Genomic DNA, 25,604 nt, shown 5'->3' on the forward strand with positions numbered 1-25,604 from the left:
TTATACGCGATTCAAGTATTTAAGTAGTGTTTATAAACACACACATACAGGCACTTGGGCAAATCAAGATCAAAGGAGTGATGTAGAATTATACATTTCACAAATGTTTCTGCTAACTGCAAGATCGGTTTCATCACTCTTTTGGTGGACAAACACTGGGAATGTAATGATGGACAATAGAGACCTAGATATTTGCTGGCAGCCTTGTATAGATCCTCAGTATAGGACCTCTACTTGCCCTCAAATTTAGCCTGATATCTACATACATCTCCCGAGAGATTCGCTTTTTCATTAAATTGATTCTCAATTGCCTGATCTGCCAATAGTAGCAGAGAAAGCTGCTTGTTTGCAAACTGTTTCAAACTGTTTTTTTTTTTTTAACCTAGTTTATGGAGCTAATATTTCCAGATCTCTAGGAGGGTATTGATTGTGTATGATCGCTGCAGTGTTTATTCAGCAGTGTCAGGGTAATTTTTATACAAACAGGATCATGTTGTTAAATACTGCTTCTTATCACGTTGCACTACTGCTCCCTTTTCACTAATGCCATTTTTTTTTAAAGAGCAATCCTTATATATCCTCTTTACGAGAGCCCCATCATCCTCATATAAATGATAATACATAAGTGCTTATTAGGTTTACAGTTAAGTACATAAGATAACATGATGTTTGTGAAATCAGAAGCTAAATAACGTGTTTTCTTCATGAGATAAGTCTAACAGTAAACACAGGACAATTCCTGCAATGTTACCTTGACTACCTATCAAGCACCCATAAGCTTGTTGTGGTAAGATAACACGAATGGTCTGGTCATCGCAGCGTCATATGTACAATAGTTTCAGCATATAATACATCACTAAAAATACTTCTCTCAATTTATTTCGGTGTTGCTGGTATTAGCAATAATAAAGTACAACAGCAATAAAAAAAATGTCTCAGTTGTCCTGAATGGGCCATTGCTTACACCCTATGTAATATTTCTCATCTCATACTGTCTATAAATAGCAGGTTATTGATTCTAGAGAAGTTATACTACAAATGTTATTCCACCTTATCTGCTGCAGTTTGGCTGCAGACCCTAAATAAGTAATTTATTTCTCATGGACAGAGTACACTTACTTTCCTTTTAAAGATAATAAAGCACTATATATTCTATAATATAGATATATAGATAGATAGATAGACAGATAGATAGATAGAAAGAAATATAGAGAGCTATATATATATATATATATATATATATATATATACATATATTCTATTTATCAAATGTTAATGCTCAAATCCACTTGAAACTATTTCGTCTGTCTGGATTATCATATGATAATTTTCCCCCAATATTTTACTATAGTCCAAATTTTTCTCTACATTTTTCTATTTTTTTTAATCAATTTATAGTATGGTGGGTTTTTTTTTAGTCAAATTAAAATCTGTCCTCGATTACCTCTGACATAGGCACCTCCGGTGTGTCACATAATCTATATGTAAGTGGTATCCTGAGAGGAGAAGGGTGTCACAGCGAGTGTGTAGTACCAGAGAATGAAGCCTTTGCAGGGTTCATGAACTATACACTCATTATGCACACCCAGAACAATAGCACGGATATTTGAAATATACATTTAAACTTCATACCAGCTACATATACTTTTGTTGTGATTTGATTTTAGTAAAAAAAGGAACTAAAGACAGAAAACTAAGAAAAAAATAAACAACTTTTTTTTCAGCATAAAAATGAAACATCAAATTACTTTGCCTCTGGCTCCCATTTCTCCCTTCTACATTATAACTAGTTATTGAACTAGCTATAAGATCTAAAGGCCATTTGTGCAGAGACAGATTTCAACTGAGTTGTACCATCAATATTCTGTGGCAGTGACCTATTGGTGGAAGTCAAGCAAGAGAGGTGAAATTCAGGTCACGCTGTCTAACCAGTATTAAAATGCGTGCACTTTGTGGAAAAAAAAAGCCCACTTTAAACGAGATTTAAAGAAAATTGAATTCCACTAAGAGAGTGGAATAATCTTTGCATTCTCCCTACAAACACAAAATGCATTTTTAATTTTCTTTCCTTTTTTTTTGTACAAGGGAGGAGAGAATAAATAGTTGCTTTTTTCTTCTTTCTACAGAAAGAGGGGGGATGTTAAAGAACTGAAAAAAATGGACAAAGCTGTGTGTAGCAACCTGCCCTTTTCCTCGCGCTCATGCTGAAAGTAAATTAAAAGTAAAAATTTGTAATGAAAATTACACAGTGTGAGTATAACATAAATATTTATATCATTATATAGGCAAATCAGATATCCATAGCTGGGTCACTCATCATAAATATGTTATCTGTGTTTTTTTTTATCTCAATATCAGATTAACAAGAACAAGGATTACAAATAATCTGAGTTTTTGTAATCAGAGAGGGAATTGGCAGATTATTGCTGGTATACTAACAGAAACATTAGAAACTGTTTCTTTTTCTCTTTTTTTTATTGAAGCATGCACAGATTGCTAATTGCGTGAGGTGTAGGTTAGCAAAACGGTCAGTATGGTAATAGCACCTTCAATGAACCCTTAGGGACAATAGACAGTTATTTTTCTTCAGAACTGTCAAAAAAGACGCTTTGTGCTGAGAGTGTTTCAGTAACTCCACAGCCAGAGGATTTTCTACTCTCTTTATGCAGTAGAAAAAGGAAAAACCCAGAGTAGATTATCTGCTGATAGAGGAATCTAACCTCTACATTTTACCATCTAGTACAAAGTGTTTACACACGGTAGTCTCCCTCACATTTTCTTGTGGTGTTGGTAAACTCATTCTGTTCTGTTTCTAGATGTGCCACCCAGATACACTTTGAGCTTTACAGATGCCCTGATTTCCTTTCTCTTCATACAAAGCTCGAAGCTCAGCAGAGAGAGAGAGAAAGAGAGAGAGAGAGAGAGAGAGAGAGAGAGAGAAAGTGTGTGTGTGTGTGTGTGTGTGTGTGTGTGTGTGTGTGTGTGTGTGTGTGTGTGTGTGTGTCTTTAATGCTCATTTTTAAATGCTGCCTTCTGCATTAAGATGTGAATCCTAGATCTGCACCTTATTCACAGCCATGCTTTAATGAAAGCTTCTAGCAGAAAGAGAAATGGCCTGATGGGAGCTGGGCATATTTGTTACAGCAGGAAAGCTGTGTGAATGAGCTGGGAGCCTGCATACACATATACATATATACATTTGTATGTGAATGTAAACAATCTGAAAATATTAGCAGGCTGGGCTACCATAGCAGGTTTCATCTGAAAGGGTTTGCAATTACACGATTCAGCCAGTGCATGCTTAAAATGCAAACACACCATTTAATTTATTTAACGCTCACATATAAAAGAAACCTTTTTATAGCTCCATCATGTTTTTTTTTTTCAAGCCAACTTAAAATGTATACGTCTAAGTATTAGCAGTGAAAATAAGAGCACATCCCATTCATTCTTTAATACAAAGTAAGTGCTAGGATTCTGGCATGAGGTTAGATCTTTGGTGAACAGTGTTCTGTACTACTGTGTGGATAGTGGTGAGAATTGGATAAGTATACAGCACACAACTAGCCCAGTGGTACACAAAAGCATGTACAAAACGTCCAAATGTGGACACGTTTTATTATTATCAATGGAGGGAGACATTAATGTAGAGCCAGAATCTCGTGTACTGAAACAACATAAGATAATCTGAGATAGCCAGAGCTCAGATATGATCTTCCCCACAGCAATCCTGAAGGTGGATTCAAAACCACACACATTACAGAATATAGCTGAGCCCAATGGGTACCGCCATCATAGTAACACACAGGTTCACATCTGGATAAACTTATAACGATTGTGGCTTTATAATGTGAATTTGAATTTGCATCCATTTTAAACACCCCCCTCCTCTCCCCCCCCATCCTCCCCCCCCCCCCAGCCCACACCTTTCCCCTCCATGCCACCCTACCTCACCTCAATATCCACATATCCACACCAAAGTAACAGATACCAAGAAGGCGCTTATATGCACCCTGTAGAATCGAATTTGTGTGAAGACTGCAGTCACAGATTCGTCTCTAGGGGGGTATATGGGTGATGCTACAAACCTCTGTTTACGTTTTTTGGTTTATTTATTTTTATAAATCTTTCACTGAATAAATTGTCCCTGAAATCCCTGGCGTTTAATGTGCCACTTCATTCAGCAGCCATTGTGAGTGGCACTAGCATACAGGGACAATATTGCCTTTAGGTTTCCCTTCATTCTCTTTTGGGCTGCTGGAGAGAGAAGTGAAGGTGGGAGGAGTGGATTAAAGGTGTAGATTAAATAATCATAAAATAACACATTATTACATTTCCTATAAAGACCGAACAGCCACCGCAAAAGGAGAAAGTCCCAACCAGTGCAATCCTCCAGCCTGATTTATTACCTTTTACTGCCCTATAAAAGCTGTTAGAACGAACCTAAAGCATGCAACACCGCTGGCACATTTAGTCTAATAAATAAAACATAAACAGCTAACTTTATGTGTCACTTTTATTGTTATCAAGTAAAATATTGCAATGCCCTACAAGCTATGATTCTATGCTATAATTGTTATCAAGCTGAACAGGGGAGCAATCAGATATCTACACTCCCATTTTTAATGCCTAATCTAAGCTCTTGATAAAATACTTAATTGTAATAGCTGTTTGCTTGGAAATGTTTACATAAATTCCCAGGGTTTTTTAAGCACTATATTATCTGCGGAAAGTAGGATGTGTGAAATAGAGGCTATGAGGAAATATAAGGAGAGTCCCTCTCCAGTCATTTTTGTCTACTTAAGGAGGAACTACGATGGGCCCCCCTTGTAGATGGAAATTGAATTGGCAGACCAGGTCCTCCATCCTATGCAGCCTTGTTATTACACTGGGTACTGAGTGACATATCCATCCTGGTTAAAGTATTATATGTTGCCAGGAGTGTTATATAGACAAGAATACAGTGTGAAGTTTTGTGGTCAGCTGCAGGGACAAACACAGCATCCATCCCCATATACACCCATCAGCAATCTAGGAAAACACAATCCCGGCATCGATATTGATGCAATGTCATTTGCTTGTATATTTGTGTAATGTGTTTGTGTGCATGGTGTCAGCTTTGCTATTAACCACTACTTTCTCGTTTTAGTGACTATTCAGTGCGGCAGATATGGAAACAGCTACCAGCATTGCACAGATAAGTAATTCAATATCCTCCAGCCTGCTTCAAGAATGCAGATAAAATGATATGCACTGTGCAAATATGTGCACAGCCTTATACCAGGGTGTATAATATAGAGAGAGCTGGAATGACATTCATGTTCTTACTCCTGATCAGATTGTGACTCTCCGGTCTTGTCATTGTAGGGTGCCCTGCGTGGGGATCGGATTCTCCTGGGTGGAGGAAGCTGTGACACAGAGGACACACAATGGATGGCAGGTAAGAGCCTGAGACAATGTACAGGACAGAAAGCAGAGGATTCCCCTATCTCCTAATATTGCATTATTCCCTGTGTGTATGTTCCTGTGTGTGTCTGTGTGTGTATATGCTGCTTCTTACAGAGGGAGGGTGCACATTCTCCACCCACCTCTAGTATCCATTTAATGTGCACAAGCAGGACTATATCTTGCTTTTTTTTTCCCAATTGGCAACAAACGCATCGTTTCTGTCTTATCCCAGCTAAGCACTCACCAGAGCATAGGGGATTATACAGCGAGAGGGTGCTGCTGTGGAAAGGGAGAAAAATCAAAACACAACAACAAACATGAAAGGGGAAAAAATAGATTTTAAATAAGGTTTTGGTTCTTTATCCGGGGACTAGAATGCAGGATGTGATTGGCTAGGAGAGTCACATGGTGAAAGTAACTTTACGGGGTCGCCAGCTAGTAGGAGGGCTTTATGGAGCAGAAAAACGACAAAGCGAGAAAAATTATTTTCCACTCCAGAAATTAATGATCATGAGTTCGTATTTGATGGACTCTAACTACATCGATCCGAAATTTCCTCCATGCGAGGAATATTCGCAAAATAACTATATCCCAGATCACAGCCCGGAATTTTATAGCCGGTCCAGGGAAGCTGGGTTCCAGCCTCACCACCAGGAACTGTACCCTGCAAGAGCAGCCTACACAGAGCGGCAGTACAGCTGTGCCAGCATCCAGGCTCCTGCCAACCCTGCCACACACCCCAGGCTCCATGGACAGAGCAACAACCACCTTGTAGGCAAAGCCCAGATCTGTGAGCTCCCCACCCCATCTCTTTCCACCAACACCACTACCTCCACTACTCCTTCCCCAGCACCCCCAGCCTGCAACCAACCAAATACAGAGCATCCTACCAGCACAGCCACCAAACAGCCCATAGTCTACCCCTGGATGAAGAAAATACACGTCAGTACTGGTAGGAAACTTTTCTTCTCCCTTATAACCTCGCTCTCTCTTTTTTTTCCCCTTCCCTTTAAAGCTCAAAGAGTCTTTGGGTTAGCACAATTGAACTGGATTTACGACTACGAATGGGTAATTACACCCACCATAAATTTTATAGCCAAGCCTGTCTGGGCTGCTCCAGCCATGTGCTTCATTCTGTGCTCTCTATGTGGTGTGTGTGTGTGTTGGAGAGAGAGAGAGAGAGAAAGAGAGAGAGAGAGAGAGAGAGAGGGAAAACTCCTATAGCTTTGTAAAGGGTGCATAAATAATTCAGCCTCTTTGGAGCTAAGGGAAAGCCCTTTATAATAAAACAGAAAGAACTGGTTCCTTAGAAGATTTTTTTTTAGGAGACATTTTAGCAGATGGTCTTTCTCCTGGCTTGCTGATACCTTCCTGTCCCTGATATTCTGTATGCCTTCCTTTTCTTCCTCCTCTCCAGATCTTCTCCCCCCTGTCTGCTTTTCTTCTCTATCTCTCCTCCATGGCTATCCTCCTGATTCTCTCCTTTCTTTCTCAGTGAACCCTAATTACACTGGGGGTGAGCCCAAGAGATCCCGAACTGCATACACAAGACAGCAAGTCTTGGAACTGGAGAAAGAATTTCATTATAACAGATATCTGACCAGGCGAAGGCGCATTGAGATAGCCCATTCCCTGTGCCTGTCGGAAAGGCAGATCAAGATTTGGTTTCAAAACAGGAGAATGAAATGGAAAAAAGACCACAGGTTACCTAACACAAAAGTCAGATCCACCGCATCTTCCAGCGCCTCAAATAACATAATTGCTTCTAATTCTGCTCCCAACGAGGATCTAACGCAAAGCTCAACTCAGGATCAGCGAGAGGATATTACAAGGTTATAAATACACCCCCCCCAAAAAAAAAAAAAACACTACAAATGACTGAGTATTTATAGAATCTAATAATAATAATAATAATAATAATATTAATAATAATATATATATTTTGGTTCTTGTAGTTTTTATTTCTTGTGCGTTGGAAATCTGAGAGGTCTTTTGGATCATCAAAAAGGCTTTAAATGCATGTCACAGTGCATGGGATCAGGCTCTATGTAAAGTGTTGTTTTATGTTTATGTTTGTATGTTTTATGACAGTTTGTCTTAATTTATTTTTTAAAGAGAACTACAAACGTTCTGTTTTAAGTGAGCTTCCTCAAATGGAAAAAAATACAGGGTTGCAATTTTACCCTTCAAATATTTAAGATTGTAAGTGTTAACAATAGTAGAACAAATAAATCAAATATGGAGGTGAAATAAATCGTTTTTGTATAAGAAAATAATATTATTGTTATTATTATGTAATAAGCTTATTTATGAATATAAAATAAGTAGCAGCACATAAAACAGGAATCAGTGATTTTAAATTAAATGCCATAATGTGAAGATATTCAAAAGAAAGTTTCCAAGTTGCTAGATAGATCCATTTTGTTGTGGATACTGTGTTTTTATTTTATTTTGGTTGAGATTACAGTGTACAACAATGCTATGAACAGTCCTAGTGTAATGTGAACGTCTGTTTGTTCAATAAAACAGTGAATGTGTTTTAGTTTAACCTAGCAGTCTAATTGTCTGTTTTAACTGTTACTTTGTTCTATTGCTCAAAATGCTTCATTTTGTAGCAAACACAGGTTCACTGCAATAAGGATTATACAAGTGTATCTTCTGTAATGAATCCTAGACATTCTCACCATAATAGTACAGTATAATATGTAATAATGGCCTGTGAATTCCTAATTTAGTGAGTGATCACAGTGTCCTGTTGTTCGTATACTTCAGTGTGAGCTGAGCTTACTACAAAGTCTTTATTTATATTTTTCTTGTATTTAAAAAAATAACACAATGCTGAAAATCTCTTTTGTTCTCCTAAAGTTCAATTATATTGGGGCTGATCTGTAAGAAATAGCATGAGGTATTTTTGCAATCTGCCATTGCTGTCCTGTATTTGAATGTGGGACTTGGGCTATTAAATAACGTATTTGGTGAAGCATTGTAAGGCATCTTTTCAGTGTAAATAGCAATGACCCTTCTGTGATCTCCCTGTCTCAGTGCAGGGCCTAAGGATTTCTTTTTAGCTATTTTGCGTGTTCTGTCCTATCTATTGTAGCAGAAGAATGCAAAAGATCAGGTAGGCCTGTACAGCCCAGCTACATGACAAACAGCAGGCTCCAATCACCCAGTACTGTAGTATACTAATCCCTGTGTAGGACAAAATCTGCCTTAAAACTGCAATATTATCAACAAACCAAAATGTACTCTGCTTGGCAATAGTTCGAGAATAATATTAAGCCACATCTCATATAATTATACATACGTACCTATAGAATACTATTGCTTTTTACAAACTCTGATGTCTAGGCACAGAAACCTTGTGCAATGCAAACAGTAATACAAAAAGTATGGATTTCATCTATAGCATTAAGAACAACTGCAATAGCATAAAGATGTGATGGACTATAAGGGGTGTTTTACAGATAAATATCTATTGGTGATTTGTCTGGGAAAAAAATTGTTCTAGGTTTGCTGCACACATTAATGTCAAATGCATTTGTTTGTTATACTCAGTGGGTTTAGGGACTTTCTCCATGTGTTTAGGGAGGTAAGATCACCCTTTCTGGGACCCCTCTCTCTCTCTCTCTCTCTCTCTCTCTCTCTCCCTCTATCTCTGTCTCTCCCTCTCTCACTGTCTCTTTTGTAAACTGCTTCAAAATTTGATGAATTAAAATTGAATGTCTCAGGGAGAGAGGCTTGAATAAGATGGGGACTTTTGTACTCCGTTTGTCTTCCCAGAAAGCAGCGGGTACATTAATCAAGTCTCCACTATAGGCTGCATATATTGGATTAAGAAATAAAATAACATCAGGAGTAGGTAAAAAGCTTACCATGCCTTTTTTTTTTAAAAAGATTGAATTGGGCAAATCGAAGTAGGGCGAAGTACAGGGAAATTTGCCCTGTATGGTCTGTTCTGGGATTTTATCTGTGTTCTATTTCCAGCCCCACAATCATGGCAATGACGCTTGTACGATTCTAGTTTGCAACAATCTCATGGATGCATTAAACATGGAATTAGAGGCAAGAATGCAACAACCACAGCTAAAAATCACTGCCTCTTCTCCAGTCTCTGTAACTTCTTTCTCAGCCTCCTGATGCCTTCATGTTGTGAGTGTGAAAAGGTATTTTATTGAAGTTCGGGGTAAACTGTAGCATACAGGGTTCATGCAAAGGACACGTTTTCTATCCCATTAACTTTATTTTAGGCTTGCAGCCTGACCTCTAAACCTCGCTGACCTATGCAGGTCTCACAACGTGTATCCTCTATGTTATTCTACATGGAGTAAAACATCCCTATTACTTACACTCTCCAGAAGCCAGAGCTACAAAGTTTTGTAAAGATTTTTATTTCCTACAACATATAAAATAAATAATACATGAAGAAAGAACGAAAGAAAGAAAGAAAGAAAGAAAGAAAGAAAGAAAGAAAGAAAGAAAGAAAGAAAGAAATAATTTTTCTGCCACCCTCAGCTTTAATATCTTTACTTAACTTCAGTTCAGAACTGTATCTACTCTCCTGTTGTGTGGGTGGGTTTGTTCAATATCTATCTATCTATCTATCTATCTATCTATCTATCTATCTATCTATCTATCTATCTATCTATCTATCTATCTATCTATCTATATATTAGATGTGTTAATGGTGGAACCTACATTCAGTGATTGATGTAGATAAACAGCTGCAGCTAAATAGTAAATCTGGGCGCACATGTATGCAGTTTGTAAAACAAAGAAATGATACCAAAAAAGTGTCAAACTTCAGTTCTATAAAATAACTCCAGTAAAATATATTGCCTTATGCAGGACGTAAAAAGTGTCTGTTCTCTCAAGAGCAACTTTAAATCTGAAGTGTTTTACTTTAAACAAAGTTTATGCTATAAGTGCCCCATCCCATTAGTCCATCTTTTTGTATATGGGGATTGCATTAAAGATGTGGAAATCAAAGTGATGTCTCGCTAGTGCAACGTGAAATGTATATCATTCAAATATGTCTTGAGAAGTGCAGACAGGAATATATTTGGAAGTGCAATCTTATGAGACCTCTGCCTCCTTTTTATGTATCTTTTGAAAACCAAGACACATTCTGCACAATTTTATGGGAGGCTTGTTCTTGTCTGGCAATAGTTTTTATATTTACAGCCTCTGGGGTTTTAACTACCGACCATGTTTCTCTATACCTGCAGTTTAATGTTAAACTGTGCTGTTTCTATTAATTAAAAGACTAACAGCCACCCTGCGTTAAGTGTTTGAATTACGATTCTTTAACTAGAACCAATATGACCGTTGTATTTATTGTGATCCCGTATGTCATTATCTCAGAATATAGTTTTATGCACTTCCTAATATGTCCTTGTGATTTATCGTTTATGGCAGATCACCAAGGAAAACATTTTTTTGGGCTACACTGGAGGAGTTAGATGCAAAGCCAAGAATTCATGCTGTAGAATATCAGAACTCTATGCATACCTAGAAATCCCAAAGTTATATACAAGAGATCATTCAGATTACTCGGGGTGGAGATTCTGCTCTCCCCATATTCAGCCCCAAAAATAATAATACACAGTAGAATTCCATGTGCTAGTAACCACACTCACTCCTACTTTAGTGTTCAAGTCTCGCCATCTGTAAATGCACTTTTACACATAATGTGGGTACTCGGAAGTTATCCGAGTACTTCCACTCTGTACTTTCATTTAACACATGTTCAAAATGTTGCCTTATTCGGTTCTAGATACTACAGCCGCTTTCTAAAAGATACATTTAAGGTATAAAATCATTGTGCAATAAACTTTAACCAAGTGTATTTCTAATTTACTTCACACCTTTTGGGATATTATAATAAAGTCAACAAATATTAGATCATCGTTGAATCCATGGAAGTGCAAGCTAAAATTCATATTCATAAAGATTTACACCCTGCACTATAGAGTGAGATTATCTGTAAATATTTTATGCGAGGGAAATGAAATGTTCTATATTCGATGTTTGAAGTCCCCGAGCCTTTATGGGAAGCAGAAATGAAAGATAATATACTAATGGTTACTGAGTAACACATTGATATTTACAAGAGGAATTCCACTTATTACATAACTGGTCATGCAGAGAATTAAGTTATCCTGCTATCCTGTACCAGCAAAAGCACGTTACTGCAAGGTCAAACTCAAAAGAAGAAAATACAATTCTTTTCGAAACATAAATAAATCTATGCAACAATTCATTTCAGATTAATCGTATTAATATACTTAAGCTATACCTATGAATGTATTGCACGTCAATGTGCAATTGTAAGTGATTGTGTGTGCACTTATCGACGTGTGTGTGTGTGTGTGTATATATATATATATATATATACATATGTCATATGGTGTGTGTGTGTGTGTGTGTGTGTGTGTGTGTGTGTGTGTGTGTGTGTGTGTGTGTTATGTATCCATCAATAGCTATCTCCCTATCTGGAACATTATAAACTAATTCATTTTAATTTATTAAATATTTACTTTTAGAAAGAATGTCTACACATTTGGACATAAAGTTAGCTAGAAGACAATGTATTAAATGGTGGAATATGATAAATGTTGGAGCATGTAAAGAAGAGAGGGAGCTCAGTTACTCAATGTTTTGCTTGGGAAAACCAGGCTAATGAATGTTTAAAGTAAATTGGCAATGTTTGGCAGTAGGTTAGTTTTGCATTTTCCCGGTCATGACCCCATCCTGGGACAATAGTGGCATTCAGAAGGGTCTTCTAGCCTCACCCTAGCAGACACTCCAGTCTCAGCTATTGTTTAGTAGCAGCAGGTATAAGAACAGGGTCCCTCAACCTGTGCTACCCCCAGGGGTACTTCAGACAGAGTCAAGGGGTACTTCTACCTGATGAATTCAGCTAACAAGTGTAAACATGTGTGCATTACATTTAAATAAAACATTTTTAAAACACATTAGAATTAGAATTTTCTAAGGATTCAAAGACACACAATAGTTATTTGTATATTTTTATAGAGTTTGGGGGTTTAATTTATGGGGCATTTGCCCCCCCCAAAAAAAAAATACTATCATAAGGGGAATACCTGACACAAATATTGAGAGACCCTGTATTCGAGACTGCTAGTACATGAGCGGAAGAGTAGAAATATTGGGTACTGAATTTTAATTAAAAATGACATACAGCAGACTGACATCTTTGGAAATATACTGATGGATGTCAGTTCTTGTGAATTCCCAGAGTTATACTAATCTAAAACTGCTATAATATGTAGTATCCATAACAATATAAAAGTTAATTAAAAATATATAATAGCAAGAAATATAGCTTATTCACTGTAGCAAACTGAAATACAAAGCTGATTTACAGGTGGGGCAAACCCAATGTTCAAGCAAAAAAATTGCAACAGTAAGAACCATTTTGTGCTGGGGGAAGGGGGTGATTTATTGTAGCATATGAAGGCGTGGTGTAGCGCAATTGCAAAAAAAAAAAAATTGAACTACAGAGTTAAAACAGAGCTGCCCAGTATGTATGTATAGTAAGAAAAAACATTCAGTATTTATCATACATGCACAAAATAAAATACAATGGGTCGCTCAGCTGCAAATTCCACCCTCAGCTCTAAATCAGCCCATAATGTAGCTTACGCAAAATATATTCAGAATTGAATTCATGCAGTGTGAGTATATATATACAAGTCTGCAGGAATTATATGTGTTTAGAATAAGAATGTAAAGCATGAGAACAAAGCTGTCACTTACTTATCCAGGCTGAGGCAGTATGTGGGTCTCCAACTTTTTATGAAACTACAAGTCCCAGCATGTTCTTTCAGCTTATGTATCCACAATTGCTTACATAACCACAACTACAGCTTGCCTACTAGCAGATCTGTGATCTCTCACTAAAATATAGCTAACCACTGACCTAAAATAGTTCCCCAAAAGATGACAAATGAACACCAAAATAAGAAACTGATTTAGTCAGGACCCTATGTAATGAACACAATTATATTTACACATGTTGTTATAATAATGGAAAAGAATTGTAGGTGTACTATTATGTTTAATATTAAGGTATACAAAGTGTTTAAAACAAACAACATAAAAACAAGAACAAAACAACACACACAAAGGCTAAGCTGGCATACAGCATTTTGGTTATCTGTGTATTTGTTTATGTCTTATGAAGCTTTTAGATTCTGGGAAAATTGCCTATCCAACTGTTTTATTGCCTTTCACCACAGATGTTTTGGGTCAGACTAATCTTACTACCAGCTCACTGTTTATACCATGGAGGTTTGGGAGCATGCACCATATATCTTCTTTAGTCTGTTTTGTTTTGTTTTGTGTGGGGGAGGGGGGGGGGGGGTTGTTTTTTAATTTTCTCTTTCTATATCCCCTGGTTTTTGTGCATGCCTGGTTTATCAAATGGCATCTTCTGATCTTCTACACACAGAGGAGCAGACCAGACCGGAACCTGATAAAACCACAGAAACCCCCTGTTGCAGAACAACTTAAAAACAACAACAAAAAACCCCCAAAAAGAATGGCTTTGATTGTTTGGATAGCAGGCATAGACCTGCCACCTTCCTAGAGACAGCTTTAAGATGGTCTATTATGACATGGCTTGTTGCATTACTCGCAGAAGTCTATGAAAGGCCATATTAAGTTCTTCTTAAACTCCATTTATTTCAGTTGTTGAGATTCAAAATGTTTTTCTCATGCATACAAATCCAGTAGTTGAGATTGTTGCATTGGTTAGGTAGTCATACATGCTCACATTATCTCCCACATTGATTATTGCAATAGTCATCTTACTGGTCTTACCAAAAATAGACTCTCACCACTACAATCCATTCTGAATGCACCTGCGAGGCTAATTTTCCTCACTAGACGTACAGCGTCTGCAGATCCACTCTGTCAATCCCTCCATTGGTTACCTGTATTCTACTGTATTCAATATAATTTTTTTTACTCACACACATGGCTGTTAACCAAACTACACCAACGTACATCTCTTCGCTTATCTCAAATTATCTCCTAGACCAAACTCTTTGCTCTTCAGAAGATCTGAGGCTCTCATCCACACTCAGTATTCGCTCCCATGCATGATTCAGAACTTTATTTGGGCTGCACCCACTCTATGGAACGTCCTCCCACACACAATAAGACTCTCCTCTAGTCTCTAGATCTTCAAGCATTCTTTAGATCTTCACGCTAGACCTTCAAGCATACTCAGGCAGGCTTATCAAATTCCAGAACCGATCACATAACCTTCATAAGCTTTCTTATCCAATTACATCCCCATTGTACAATGCACACGTCACATATTTTCTCTTTCTTCACTTTCCCTTCCTCCTGATCCCAGTTCATCATTGCTGTGTGGCTATATTATGTAGCCCACCAAGAACCTTTGCAATCTGGTGGACAAATATGGAATAGATAGCACCTATCCTTATGTGTCAATGGCTATTTCCCTATAGATTGCAAGCAGTGCCTTCCTACTTCTATGACTTTGTTATCACCCAGTTTTGTTTTAACATTGTTGTTTCTAATTGTGAAGCGCAACAGAATTTGCTGCGCTATATAAGGAACTGGTGGCAGAAAACCATGGGATTGGTGCAGTTGAAGATTATTAAAGTAAGAAAAGGATAATCACATGAGGAAAGAGGGCCCTACTCATGAGAGCTTACATTCTAAATGGGGAGGTGGGGGGAGTAAATAAAATAAATAATGTGAGGATGTGGGCATTTGGACTCATTAGGGAAGAACTGCATTTGAGACGTTTGACCAAATAGTACAGCCTTGGCATAGTGGTAGATAACCTCCCCCTTCTGCCTTAAAATCTGCTTCTGAATCTACCCCCTTATAACTGTAGAATTGTATCAGCACCAACCTGTGAACATGTATCAGACTCTCCCTCTTAAACATGGTCCTGAATTTCCTGTAAATAGGTATTATTTATTTATTTACAGTTTCTTATATAGTGCAGCAGTTTCTGTTGTGCTTTACAATTGGAAACAATAGTGGTAAAACAAAACTGGCATATAAGAAATAATCATAGAGGTAAGGAGGCCTTGCTCGCAAGCTTACAATCTATAGGTATCAGATTCTACCCCCTTCTACCTGTATATAGGTATCAGATTCTACCACCTTATACTTTAAATTATGTTTACATTAAATATAACTCAGAACTTACCCCCTAATACTTGTTGATCTGTATTAGCATCTACCCGCTTATGACTGTAAATCTGTACCAGAATCTACCCCTTTATACCTGTAGATATGTATCATCATTTCCAGACTGCACTTACATTATTTATTTATTTGTTACCAGTTATTTATATAGCGCACACATATTCCGTAGCACTTAACAGAGAATTTTTGACCATTCATAGCAGTCCCTGCCCCAGTGGAGCATACAATCTACATTCCCTAACACATGTATTGTACACACACATACATTCACACTAGGGTTAATTTTTTTGTTGAGAGACAATTTACCCACCAGCATATTTTTAGATTATGCATATGTCACTTTATACTGCACAGGACTATAATGTATTTTCTACTGGTACATTACCATGCGTGTACTAGCAGTAATTGCTATATCGCTATCTATCTATCTATCTATCTATCTATCTATCTATCTATCTATCTATCTATCTATCTAATGGATATGTGCATGCGGGACGGCCCCGAAACTTTGGTATGCTGTGAGATTGGTCTGGAATACACTTTGAATTGAAATAGGACTCCGAGTGCTGCTGCATCTTTTCTACGATATATATATATTGTGTCCAAGACGGCGGCACTCATGGGACTTAGTAATAAATAATCAGTAGACAATTTTCGACCGTTCAACCTTTTGGTCCTGGTGGACCTGGGTTCTTGATAAAGGTCCTCCAGGACTGAAATGTTGAACGAACGAATATTGTCTTCTGATTCTTTATTACTACGTCCTGTGAGTGTTGCCATCTTGGACATGATATTATTGTTATACACATACCACAGAGGGCACCAGGGCAGGTATTTTGTACTTTTATTCAGGAGTGCCGACTATTTCTTTTGTTTTATATATATATTTTCTATAGACTGTAAGCTTGCTAGCTGGGGCCCTTCTGCCTCTATGCCCGTCTGTTTTTATCTAGTTTTGTTCTATTACTGTTGTTCAAAATTGTAAAGTGCAGTGGAATAAGTTGCGCTATATAAGAAACTGTTAATAAATAATAAAGGGCCCAGACTATGCCCTCACTAATGGTTAGCCAAACCTCTGTGGTGCACCACTAAGGGGAATATCCTATTAGCAGCGGTACTTTACCACTGCTAATAGTTTCTCCGGGGGCAGGTATTTTCAGCTATTAAAAACAGCCTCTAATTGGATACTGTGATAATAACCATTGGTCATAAAGCGTGGTATATGGCCATTTTTATCATCTGAAAATGCTTCGGGGCTAATTGGATACCCTCCTAAGCATGGGCCCCTACAACTGCATCCCCTCCACCCCCCTCATGAGCCCTTCATGCCCCAGTTCGATGCTGTCTGTATCTTCCCCCTTAAACATGTAGCTATGTGTCAGGATGTACCCACTTATAGGAGAGTCTCTGATAGTAATGAAATATATCAAAAGTAAAAATGTATGTGGCCTCTGCTAAAATCCATTAATGACACCAGCGCTATGGCTGGATAAGCTTTATCTGGTTCCTACTAAGGGCTACCACTGGAAGCCCAGCAGGAGCAGCGCACAACTGCAGCACCTAGGATGGTTGGGCATCAAAAGAAGCATGCCATGCTCTCAGAGGCTTCCGGGATCGCAGGTGCTGCGCTCATCCTGGGCCTAATAGAAACAGCAATGCATTTGCTAGGTCACACTGGTAATATCTTTTACATTCCTCTTTGAGTTCTTTTGCATAGCTTAAAGAAAAGAACAGTGTTTTATGATTCTGTTGCATGAAAGAAGATGGGCCTGGTGTAGCGTAGCAGTAAAATGGGCTTATATAGCTCAAGATGAGCGTGCAGAAGGAAAAATCCATATATATGCCCATATGCAGCATTGTACACCTCTTTAGATGTAAGCAACCTGGGTGTTTATCTGGTTGGTAACTTATTAATCATCGCCATCAGTGAGCAATTGCATCTGTCCTGTACTAGGTGCTAAAGATACACCTCCAACCAGGCAGAAGTTCCCTTATGTCCAGCTCCGTGTGGCCCACATTTTGCCCTCGCAGAACTTGATTACATGAGATTGTCCCATTACAAACCAGTGCCGCCTCTCCAGTGTAGATGCAATGGAAGCGCGGATGACTCTTCCTTGTTTACCAGTGTTGTAGCTTCCAGAAACCAGAGTCCCACAAAATATGCTATGTAACAGGGTGTACGCTCAGCTATGTATCAGGCCCTAGACCAATATTTGGAGCTTATTAGAAACGTCAAGTTCAGGACCATAGAATTCCCACTCTTCTAGAAAAAGCGGGTAAGAAAATTATGTTTTTAAAAGGAGTAAAACAAGCATTGATAAGGATGTAGCCAAACAGTAACAGGATATTAAGAGTTTAGCTTATAAAGTCAACAGAACCGCTTATTAATAAGAACACATTACATTTTATTGCACATATCCATCAACAGCAAAAACATGGCACAGGGTTTCGCTATTAATGGATAGGTACCGTATACTACAACTTAGTATGATTAGAATTAGAAGTGGTGGAGGGCTGTAGACAATTTCCTTATTTTTGTAGGTTTTTCCTATAATCCCTAACACACTCGCCTCCTTACCCCACACTAATACACTGACTGCTCCAAAATATCCCACACTAATACACTGACTGCTCCACAATATCCCACACTAATACACTGACTGCTCCAAAATATCCCACACTAATACACTGACTGCTCCACAATATCCCACACTAATACACTGACTGTTCCACAATATCCCACACTAATACACTGACTGCTCCACAATATCCCACACTAATACACTGACTACTCCACAATATCCTACACTAATACACTGACTGCTCCACAATATCCCACACTAATACACCGACTGCCCCACAATATCCCACACTAGTACACTGACTGCTCGACAATATCCCACACTAATACAATGACTGCTCGACTATATCCCACAATAATACACTGACTGCTCCACAATAGCCCACACTAATAATCTTACTACTCCACAATATCCTACACTAATACACTGACTGCTCCACAATATCCCACACTAATACACTGACTGCCCCACAATATCCCACACTAATACGCTGACTGCTCCACAATATCTCACACTAAAACACTGACTGCTTCACAATATCCCACACTAATACACCGACTGACCCACAATATCCCACACTAGTACACTGACTGCTCGACAATATCCCATACTAATACAATGACTGCTCGACTATATCCCACAATAATACACTGACTGCTCCACAATAGCCCACACTAATACAATGACTGCTCCACAATATCCTACACTAATACACTGACTGCTCCACAATATCCCACACTAATATACACTGACTGCTCCACAATATCCCACACTAATACACTGACTGCTCCACAATATCCCACACTAATAATCTTACTGCTCCACAATATCCCACACTAATACACTGACTGCTCCACAATATCCCACACTAATACACTGACTGCTCCACAATATCCTACACTAATACACTGACTGTTCCACAATATCCCACACTAATACACTGACTGCTCCACAATATCCCACACTAATACACTGACTACTCCACAATATCCTACACTAATACACTGACTGCTCCACAATATCCCACACTAATACACTGACTGCTCCACAATATCCCACACTAATACACTGACTGCTCCACAATATCCCACACTAATACACTGACTGCTCCACAATATCCCACACTAATGCACTGACTGCTCCACAATATCCCACACTAATACACTGACTGCTCCACAATATCTCACACTAATACACTGACTGCTCCACAACATCCCACACTAACACACCGACTGCTCCACAATATCCCACGCTAATACACTGACTGCTCCACAATATCTCACACTAATACACTGACTGCTCCACAATATCCCACACTAATACACTGACTGCTCCACAATATCCCACACTAATACACTGACTGCTCCACAATATCTCACACTAATACACTGACTGCTCCACAATATCCCACATTAATACACTGACTGCCCCACAATATCCCACACTAGTACACTGACTGCTCGACAATATCCCACTCTAATACACTGACTGCTCGACAATATCCCACAATAATACACTGACTGCTTCACAATAGCCCACACTAATACAATGACTGCTCCACAATATCCTACACTAATATACTGACTGCTCCACAATATCCCACACTAATACACTGACTGCTCCACAATATCCCACACTAATACACTGACTGCTCCACAATATCCCACACTAATAATCTGACTGCTCCACAATATCCCAAACTAATACACTGACTGCTCCACAATATCCCACACTAATACACTGACTGCTCCACAATATCCCACACTAATACACTGACTGCTCCACAATATTCTACACTAATACACTGAATGTTTCACAATATCTCACAATAATAATCTGACTGCTCCACAATATCCCACAATACCACACTGATTGCTCCACAATATCCCACACTAATAATCTGACTGCTCCACAATTTCCCACACTAATACACTGACTGCTCCACAATAACCCACACTGATACACTGACTGCTCCACAATATCCCACACTAAAACTCTGACTGTTCCACAATATCCCACACTAATACACTGACTGCTCCACAATATCCCACACTAATACACTTACTACTCCACAATATCCTACACGAATACACTGACTGCTCCACAATATCCCACACTAATACACTGACTGCTCCACAATATCCCACACTAATACACTGACTGCTCCACAATATCCCACACTAATAATCTGACTGCTCCACAATATCCCACACTAATACACTGACTACTCCACAATATCCCACACTAACACACCGACTGCTCCACAATATCCCACGCTAATACACTGACTGCTCCACAATATCTCACACTAATACACTGACTGCTCCACAATATCCCACACTAATACACTGACTGCTCCACAATATCTCACACTAATACACTGACTGCTCCACAATATCCCACACTAATACACTGACTGCCCCACAATATCCCACACTAGTACACTGACTGCTCGACAATATCCCACACTAATACACTGACTGCTCGACAATATCCCACAATAACACACTGACTGCTCCACAATAGCCCACACTAATACAATGACTGCTCCACAATATCCTACACTAATACACTGACTGCTCCACATTATCCCACACTAATACACTGACTGCTCCACAATATCCCACACTAATACACTGACTGCTCCACAGTATCCCACACTAATAATCTGACTGCTCCACAATATCCCACACTAATACACTGACTGCTCGACAATATCCCACACTAATACACTGACTGCTCCACAATATCCCACACTAATACACTGACTGCTCCACAATATCCTACACTAATACACTGACTGTTCCACAATATCTCACACTAATAATCTGACTGCTCCACAATATCCCACAATACCACACTGATTGCTCCACAATATCCCACACTAATAATCTGACTGCTCCACAATTTCCCACACTAATACACTGACTGCTCCACAATAACCCACACTGATACACTGACTGCTCCACAATATCCCACACTAAAACTCTGACCGTTCCACAATATCCCACACTAATACACTGATGCTCCACATTATCCCACACTAATACACTGACTGCTCCACAATATCCCACACTAACTGCTCCACAATATCCCACAATAATACACTGAATCCTCCACAATATACCACACTAATACACTGACTGCTCTACAATATCCCACACTAATACACTCACTGCTCCACAATATTCCACACTAATACACTGACTGCTCCACAATATCCCACACTAAAACTCTGACTGCTCCACAATATCCCACACTGATACCCTGACTGCTCCACAATATCCCACACTAATACTCTGACTGCTCCACAATATCCCACACTAATACTCTGACTGCTCCACAATATCCCAACTAATGCACTGACTGCTCAACAATATCCCACACTAATACACTGACTGCTCCACTATATCACACACTAATACACTGACTGCTCCACAATATCCCAAACTTATACACTGACTGCTCCACAATATCCCACATTAATACACTGAATGCTCCACAATATCCCACACTAATTTACACTGACTGCTCCAGAATATCCCACACTAATACAATGACTGCTTCATAATATCCCACACTAATACACTGACTGCTCCACAATATCCCACACTAATACACTGACTGCTCCAGAATACCCCACACTAATACAATGACTTCTCCACAATATCCCACACTAGTACACTGACTGCTCCACAATATCCCACACTAATACACTGACTGCTCCACAATATCCCACACTAATACACTGACTGCTCCACAATTTCTCACACTAATACACTGACTGCTCCACAATATCCCACACTAATACACTGACTGCTCCACAATATCCCACGCTAATACACTGACTGCTCCACAATATCCCACACTAATCTGTCTGTCCCACAAGCCTCTAGAAGCTCCTATAAGTGGAGACCTCTGCTGGCAGGCTTCAATAGTGATGAATGAAGGGATCTGTCACTTGAATAGGAATGACAGCCAGCTACTAAGTGAGTTATTTGCACCAGTCCGTCTATCCTGCAGTACTCATGCCTCGTTCCTGTAGCAGAGGTCCCCGTTAATAGCATATATAGGGCAAGACTGAAATGAGCTAATGTCAGGGGTTCCAGGTGCGAACCCCATAAGTGGTGTATTCATGTGGAGGGACATGGGATCATTTGTAATATCCTCCCCAAAGTAAAACATGGAAAGTTTTAGTTGTCTTTTTTTTGTCATGGCTCTCTGCTGTTCAGGGGCAGCTTTGTCCTATTTAGGCTTCCAGTACACAAACTAGAAGCATACACACAAGGCTTCACTGCATCTACACTAGCTGACCTGCACATGGTCAGGTTTATCCCTCCTCACATCTAATAAAGTTTTGCAAAAGTAAAATAATGATAATTAAATTGAGTTTTTGTTTTTAACAAAATCTAGTAGATAGGTGAATGGATCCAATCAGATGCTGTCTTTGACTGCACATGCGCAAACCCGCGGCTTCTATGGACTGCATCTGCTGCAACCGTTAGAAGCTGTCTAGGGCTGATGAGGCAGGGAATGGCTTCCTACAGGAATCCAGCTCTCTGCTTAATGCAGCCCGGTCTGGCAGTCCCAAAGGGAGGAAACACCTTGCAATGTGTGTCTGTGACTGACTGGTTGAACTTCCAATAGGAAGTCATTGCAGTCACAGTGAAGCCAGTGCAGTGAAGAACCTCATCTGGTTCACTGACTTAGTGGAGGGTGGATTTAACTGGGGGCAGTGTCAGACTGGGGCATGAAGGACCCACCAGGGGAATACATTGGTAGAGGTCCATGCTTAGAAGTGTGGTTAGCTTCCAGAGGGGGTGTGGATAGCTAACACAGAGGCTTGGCTAAACATTACAGAGTGTATGGTCTGGGCTCCTTTAGAAATATATTCCATGCATGATAATTACCAGATTAATGAACTGTAGAAAACACACCATAGTCCTGTGCAGTATTATAAACCATATGTACAATGCATATTCAAGTGCACAGTCTGGAACCTGATCCCAAGATGAGAAGGTGGGCCCTCAGGCAGTGGGGCCCACCGGGGGTATCCTCCTGTACTCCGGTGGGACAGTCCAGGGCTGACTGACAGGGGGGGGGGGGACACCGCTCAACAGTATGTCTTTGAAATGTGGTAGGGAAGCAGACACCTAGTTTATGAAAGGGAGATATTCTTTTTCTATGGTGACAACTGGTGTTTTCAACAGAGTTGGGTCTTCGAATCTATGAAAGCTGGCACTACTCATGGGTTACTCAGTTATGTAAGCCTATTAACAAGGTCCACAGTGGTACATGTACTGCCATTTTTCCATAAGTGGAACTGGGAACCAAACTCTGGGTAGAGATGAGCGGGTTCGGATTTACTTGGTTCTTTACGGCAGAATTTTCACCATTTCTTATTTTCTGGATTTTTCTTATTGGCTATCCGATAGCCAATAAGGAGATTCGGGTAAATCCGAGTAAACACGAACCCACTCATCTCTAACTCTGGGCTTTCAGTTCCACTGCATAGTTATGTAACACACATGCAGATAAATGCAGGACAAGCTGGAGAGTTGACTATTACTCAGCTGCCCTAGCAAATTTTCATAACTGTGGCCACATTTTGATAAATATATTCCTCAAAGAAGCAATATTTGTCTCTATGTGGGCAATTCAATTAGTGGCAATGTCAGGAAGTGGTGGTGATCTGAATGTTTCTCTGCCAACAATACTTTGCACTTTATAGAGGTGTGCAGGACAATCTGCAATGTTGCTGTACTGTAATTCTTGGGGACAAAAGTAGCTAAACATCTTATGGTGTACATTACTCTCATACACCGGAAGTTTGAGAAATGGTGTAAGGCAACAGAATGATTATACCCACCCCCAGTGTCGGACTGGGGAATGAAGGGCCCACCGAGGGAATGCAGTGATAGGTGCCCATACTTATGGGAGTGGCCAGCCTACAAAGGGGGAGTGGCCAGCCTCCACAGAGGTTTGAAATACACAATAGTCTAGTGCAGTGTAATGCAACATATCTACCATGTATAATACAAGTGCACAGTCTGGAACCTGATCCCTAGAGGATGGAGTGGGCCCTAAGGCAGTGGGGACCACCAGTGGTTTCCCCTGTACTCCTGTGGGCCAGGCCGACCCTGCCCACCCTTGAGCAGAAGGGTGCAAACTGGAAACAGGCAGCCTCTGTAAACCGAATGAATGATATCACATCAATCCATGGGCATAACAATGGGGGTAATTCAGACCTGATCGCTTGCTAGCTGTTTTTTGCAATTCTGCGTTCACATAGTTTCCGCCCACCAGGGAGTGAATTTTAGTTGTGCAAGTGTGCGATCACATGTACAGCCAAGCAGTACAAAAAGATCTTGTGCAGTTTCTGAGTAGCCCAGAACTTACTTGCTGCTGCAATCATTTCAGCCTGTCCGGGACCGGAATTGACGACAGGAACCCTCCCTGAAAACGCTTAGACACACCTGCATTTTTCCAACCACTCCTTGAAAATGGTCAATTGACACCCACAAGCGCCTTCTTCCTGTCAATCACCTTTCGATTGCCCGTGTGAATGGATCTTGCGTACAAACCCATTGCAGAGCAACGAACCACTTTGTACTCGTGCGACGCACCTGTGCATTGCGGTGCATACGCATGCGCAGTTCTGACCTGATCGAAGCCGTGCAAAAAACACTAGCGAGCGATCAGGTTTGAATGACCCCCAATAGCGGATACAAGGTGTGCCATAGCTATAGGGACCCAAGTTATAAAGTTGCATACCAGTTTTCCAGATTTGCCTACTAAACAATTGAATATTATCCATTGCCCAGCCTGAATTGTGTGACATTACATTTTCAGTGAGAGGAGTGTGTAGTGGATGTTATAATGGTAAGGGGGCACTATAATGTTACATAATAAGAAACGGGGCACTTCAATGTAGCATAATATGAAATGGAGGCACTATAGTGTGGCATAATATAAACTGAGACACTGTAACATGGCATAGTTTGAACTGGAGGGAACTCTAATGTGGCAAAGTATGAACAGGGGACATTGTAATATGGCATAATATGAACTGGTTGACACTGTATGTTATAATGTGAATTGAGAATACTGTGTGGCATAATGTGTAGTGGCAGCCCTACAATGTGACATAACGTGAGCTAGAGCACTACTACAGTTTATAAATTTAACTAGGGCACTACTATGGGGCATAATATTAACCAGGGCACTACTATGGTTCAGAAAACAATTAAGGCACTATTATGGGTCATAAACATAATAACTGCTGTGGAGAGGTGTCTCTCAAGAAGCATTGTGACAGGGGTCCATTAAATATATTGCTATGGGGCCCACAAGGCT

General features: G+C 39.6%; 1 protein-coding gene and 1 long non-coding RNA gene across 3 annotated transcripts in view; both read left to right on the plus strand.

Annotated features, from left to right (window-relative positions):
• LOC135007991 (uncharacterized) overlaps window positions 1–5,434 on the plus strand; it is a 108,814-nt gene extending 103,380 nt beyond the window's left edge. For both annotated transcript variants that reach the window (XR_010207814.1, XR_010207820.1), the window contains 2 exons: window positions 2,127–2,250; window positions 5,150–5,434. This is a non-coding gene — a long non-coding RNA (uncharacterized LOC135007991). The remainder of the gene's footprint in view (window positions 1–2,126; window positions 2,251–5,149) is intronic.
• Window positions 5,435–5,719: 285 nt separating this feature from the next.
• Window positions 5,720–10,724, plus strand: HOXC4 (homeobox C4). Its single transcript, XM_063952164.1, has 3 exons — window positions 5,720–6,400; window positions 6,944–7,280; window positions 9,346–10,724. Exons 1-3 carry the CDS (start codon window positions 5,854–5,856, stop codon window positions 9,470–9,472), a joined length of 1,011 nt encoding a protein of 336 aa, XP_063808234.1. The 5' UTR covers window positions 5,720–5,853; the 3' UTR covers window positions 9,473–10,724.
• Window positions 10,725–25,604: the final 14,880 nt, after the last annotated feature.

Source organism: Pseudophryne corroboree, chromosome 2 (genome assembly GCF_028390025.1).
Source record: "Pseudophryne corroboree isolate aPseCor3 chromosome 2, aPseCor3.hap2, whole genome shotgun sequence".
Lineage (NCBI taxonomy): Eukaryota > Metazoa > Chordata > Amphibia > Anura > Myobatrachidae > Pseudophryne > Pseudophryne corroboree.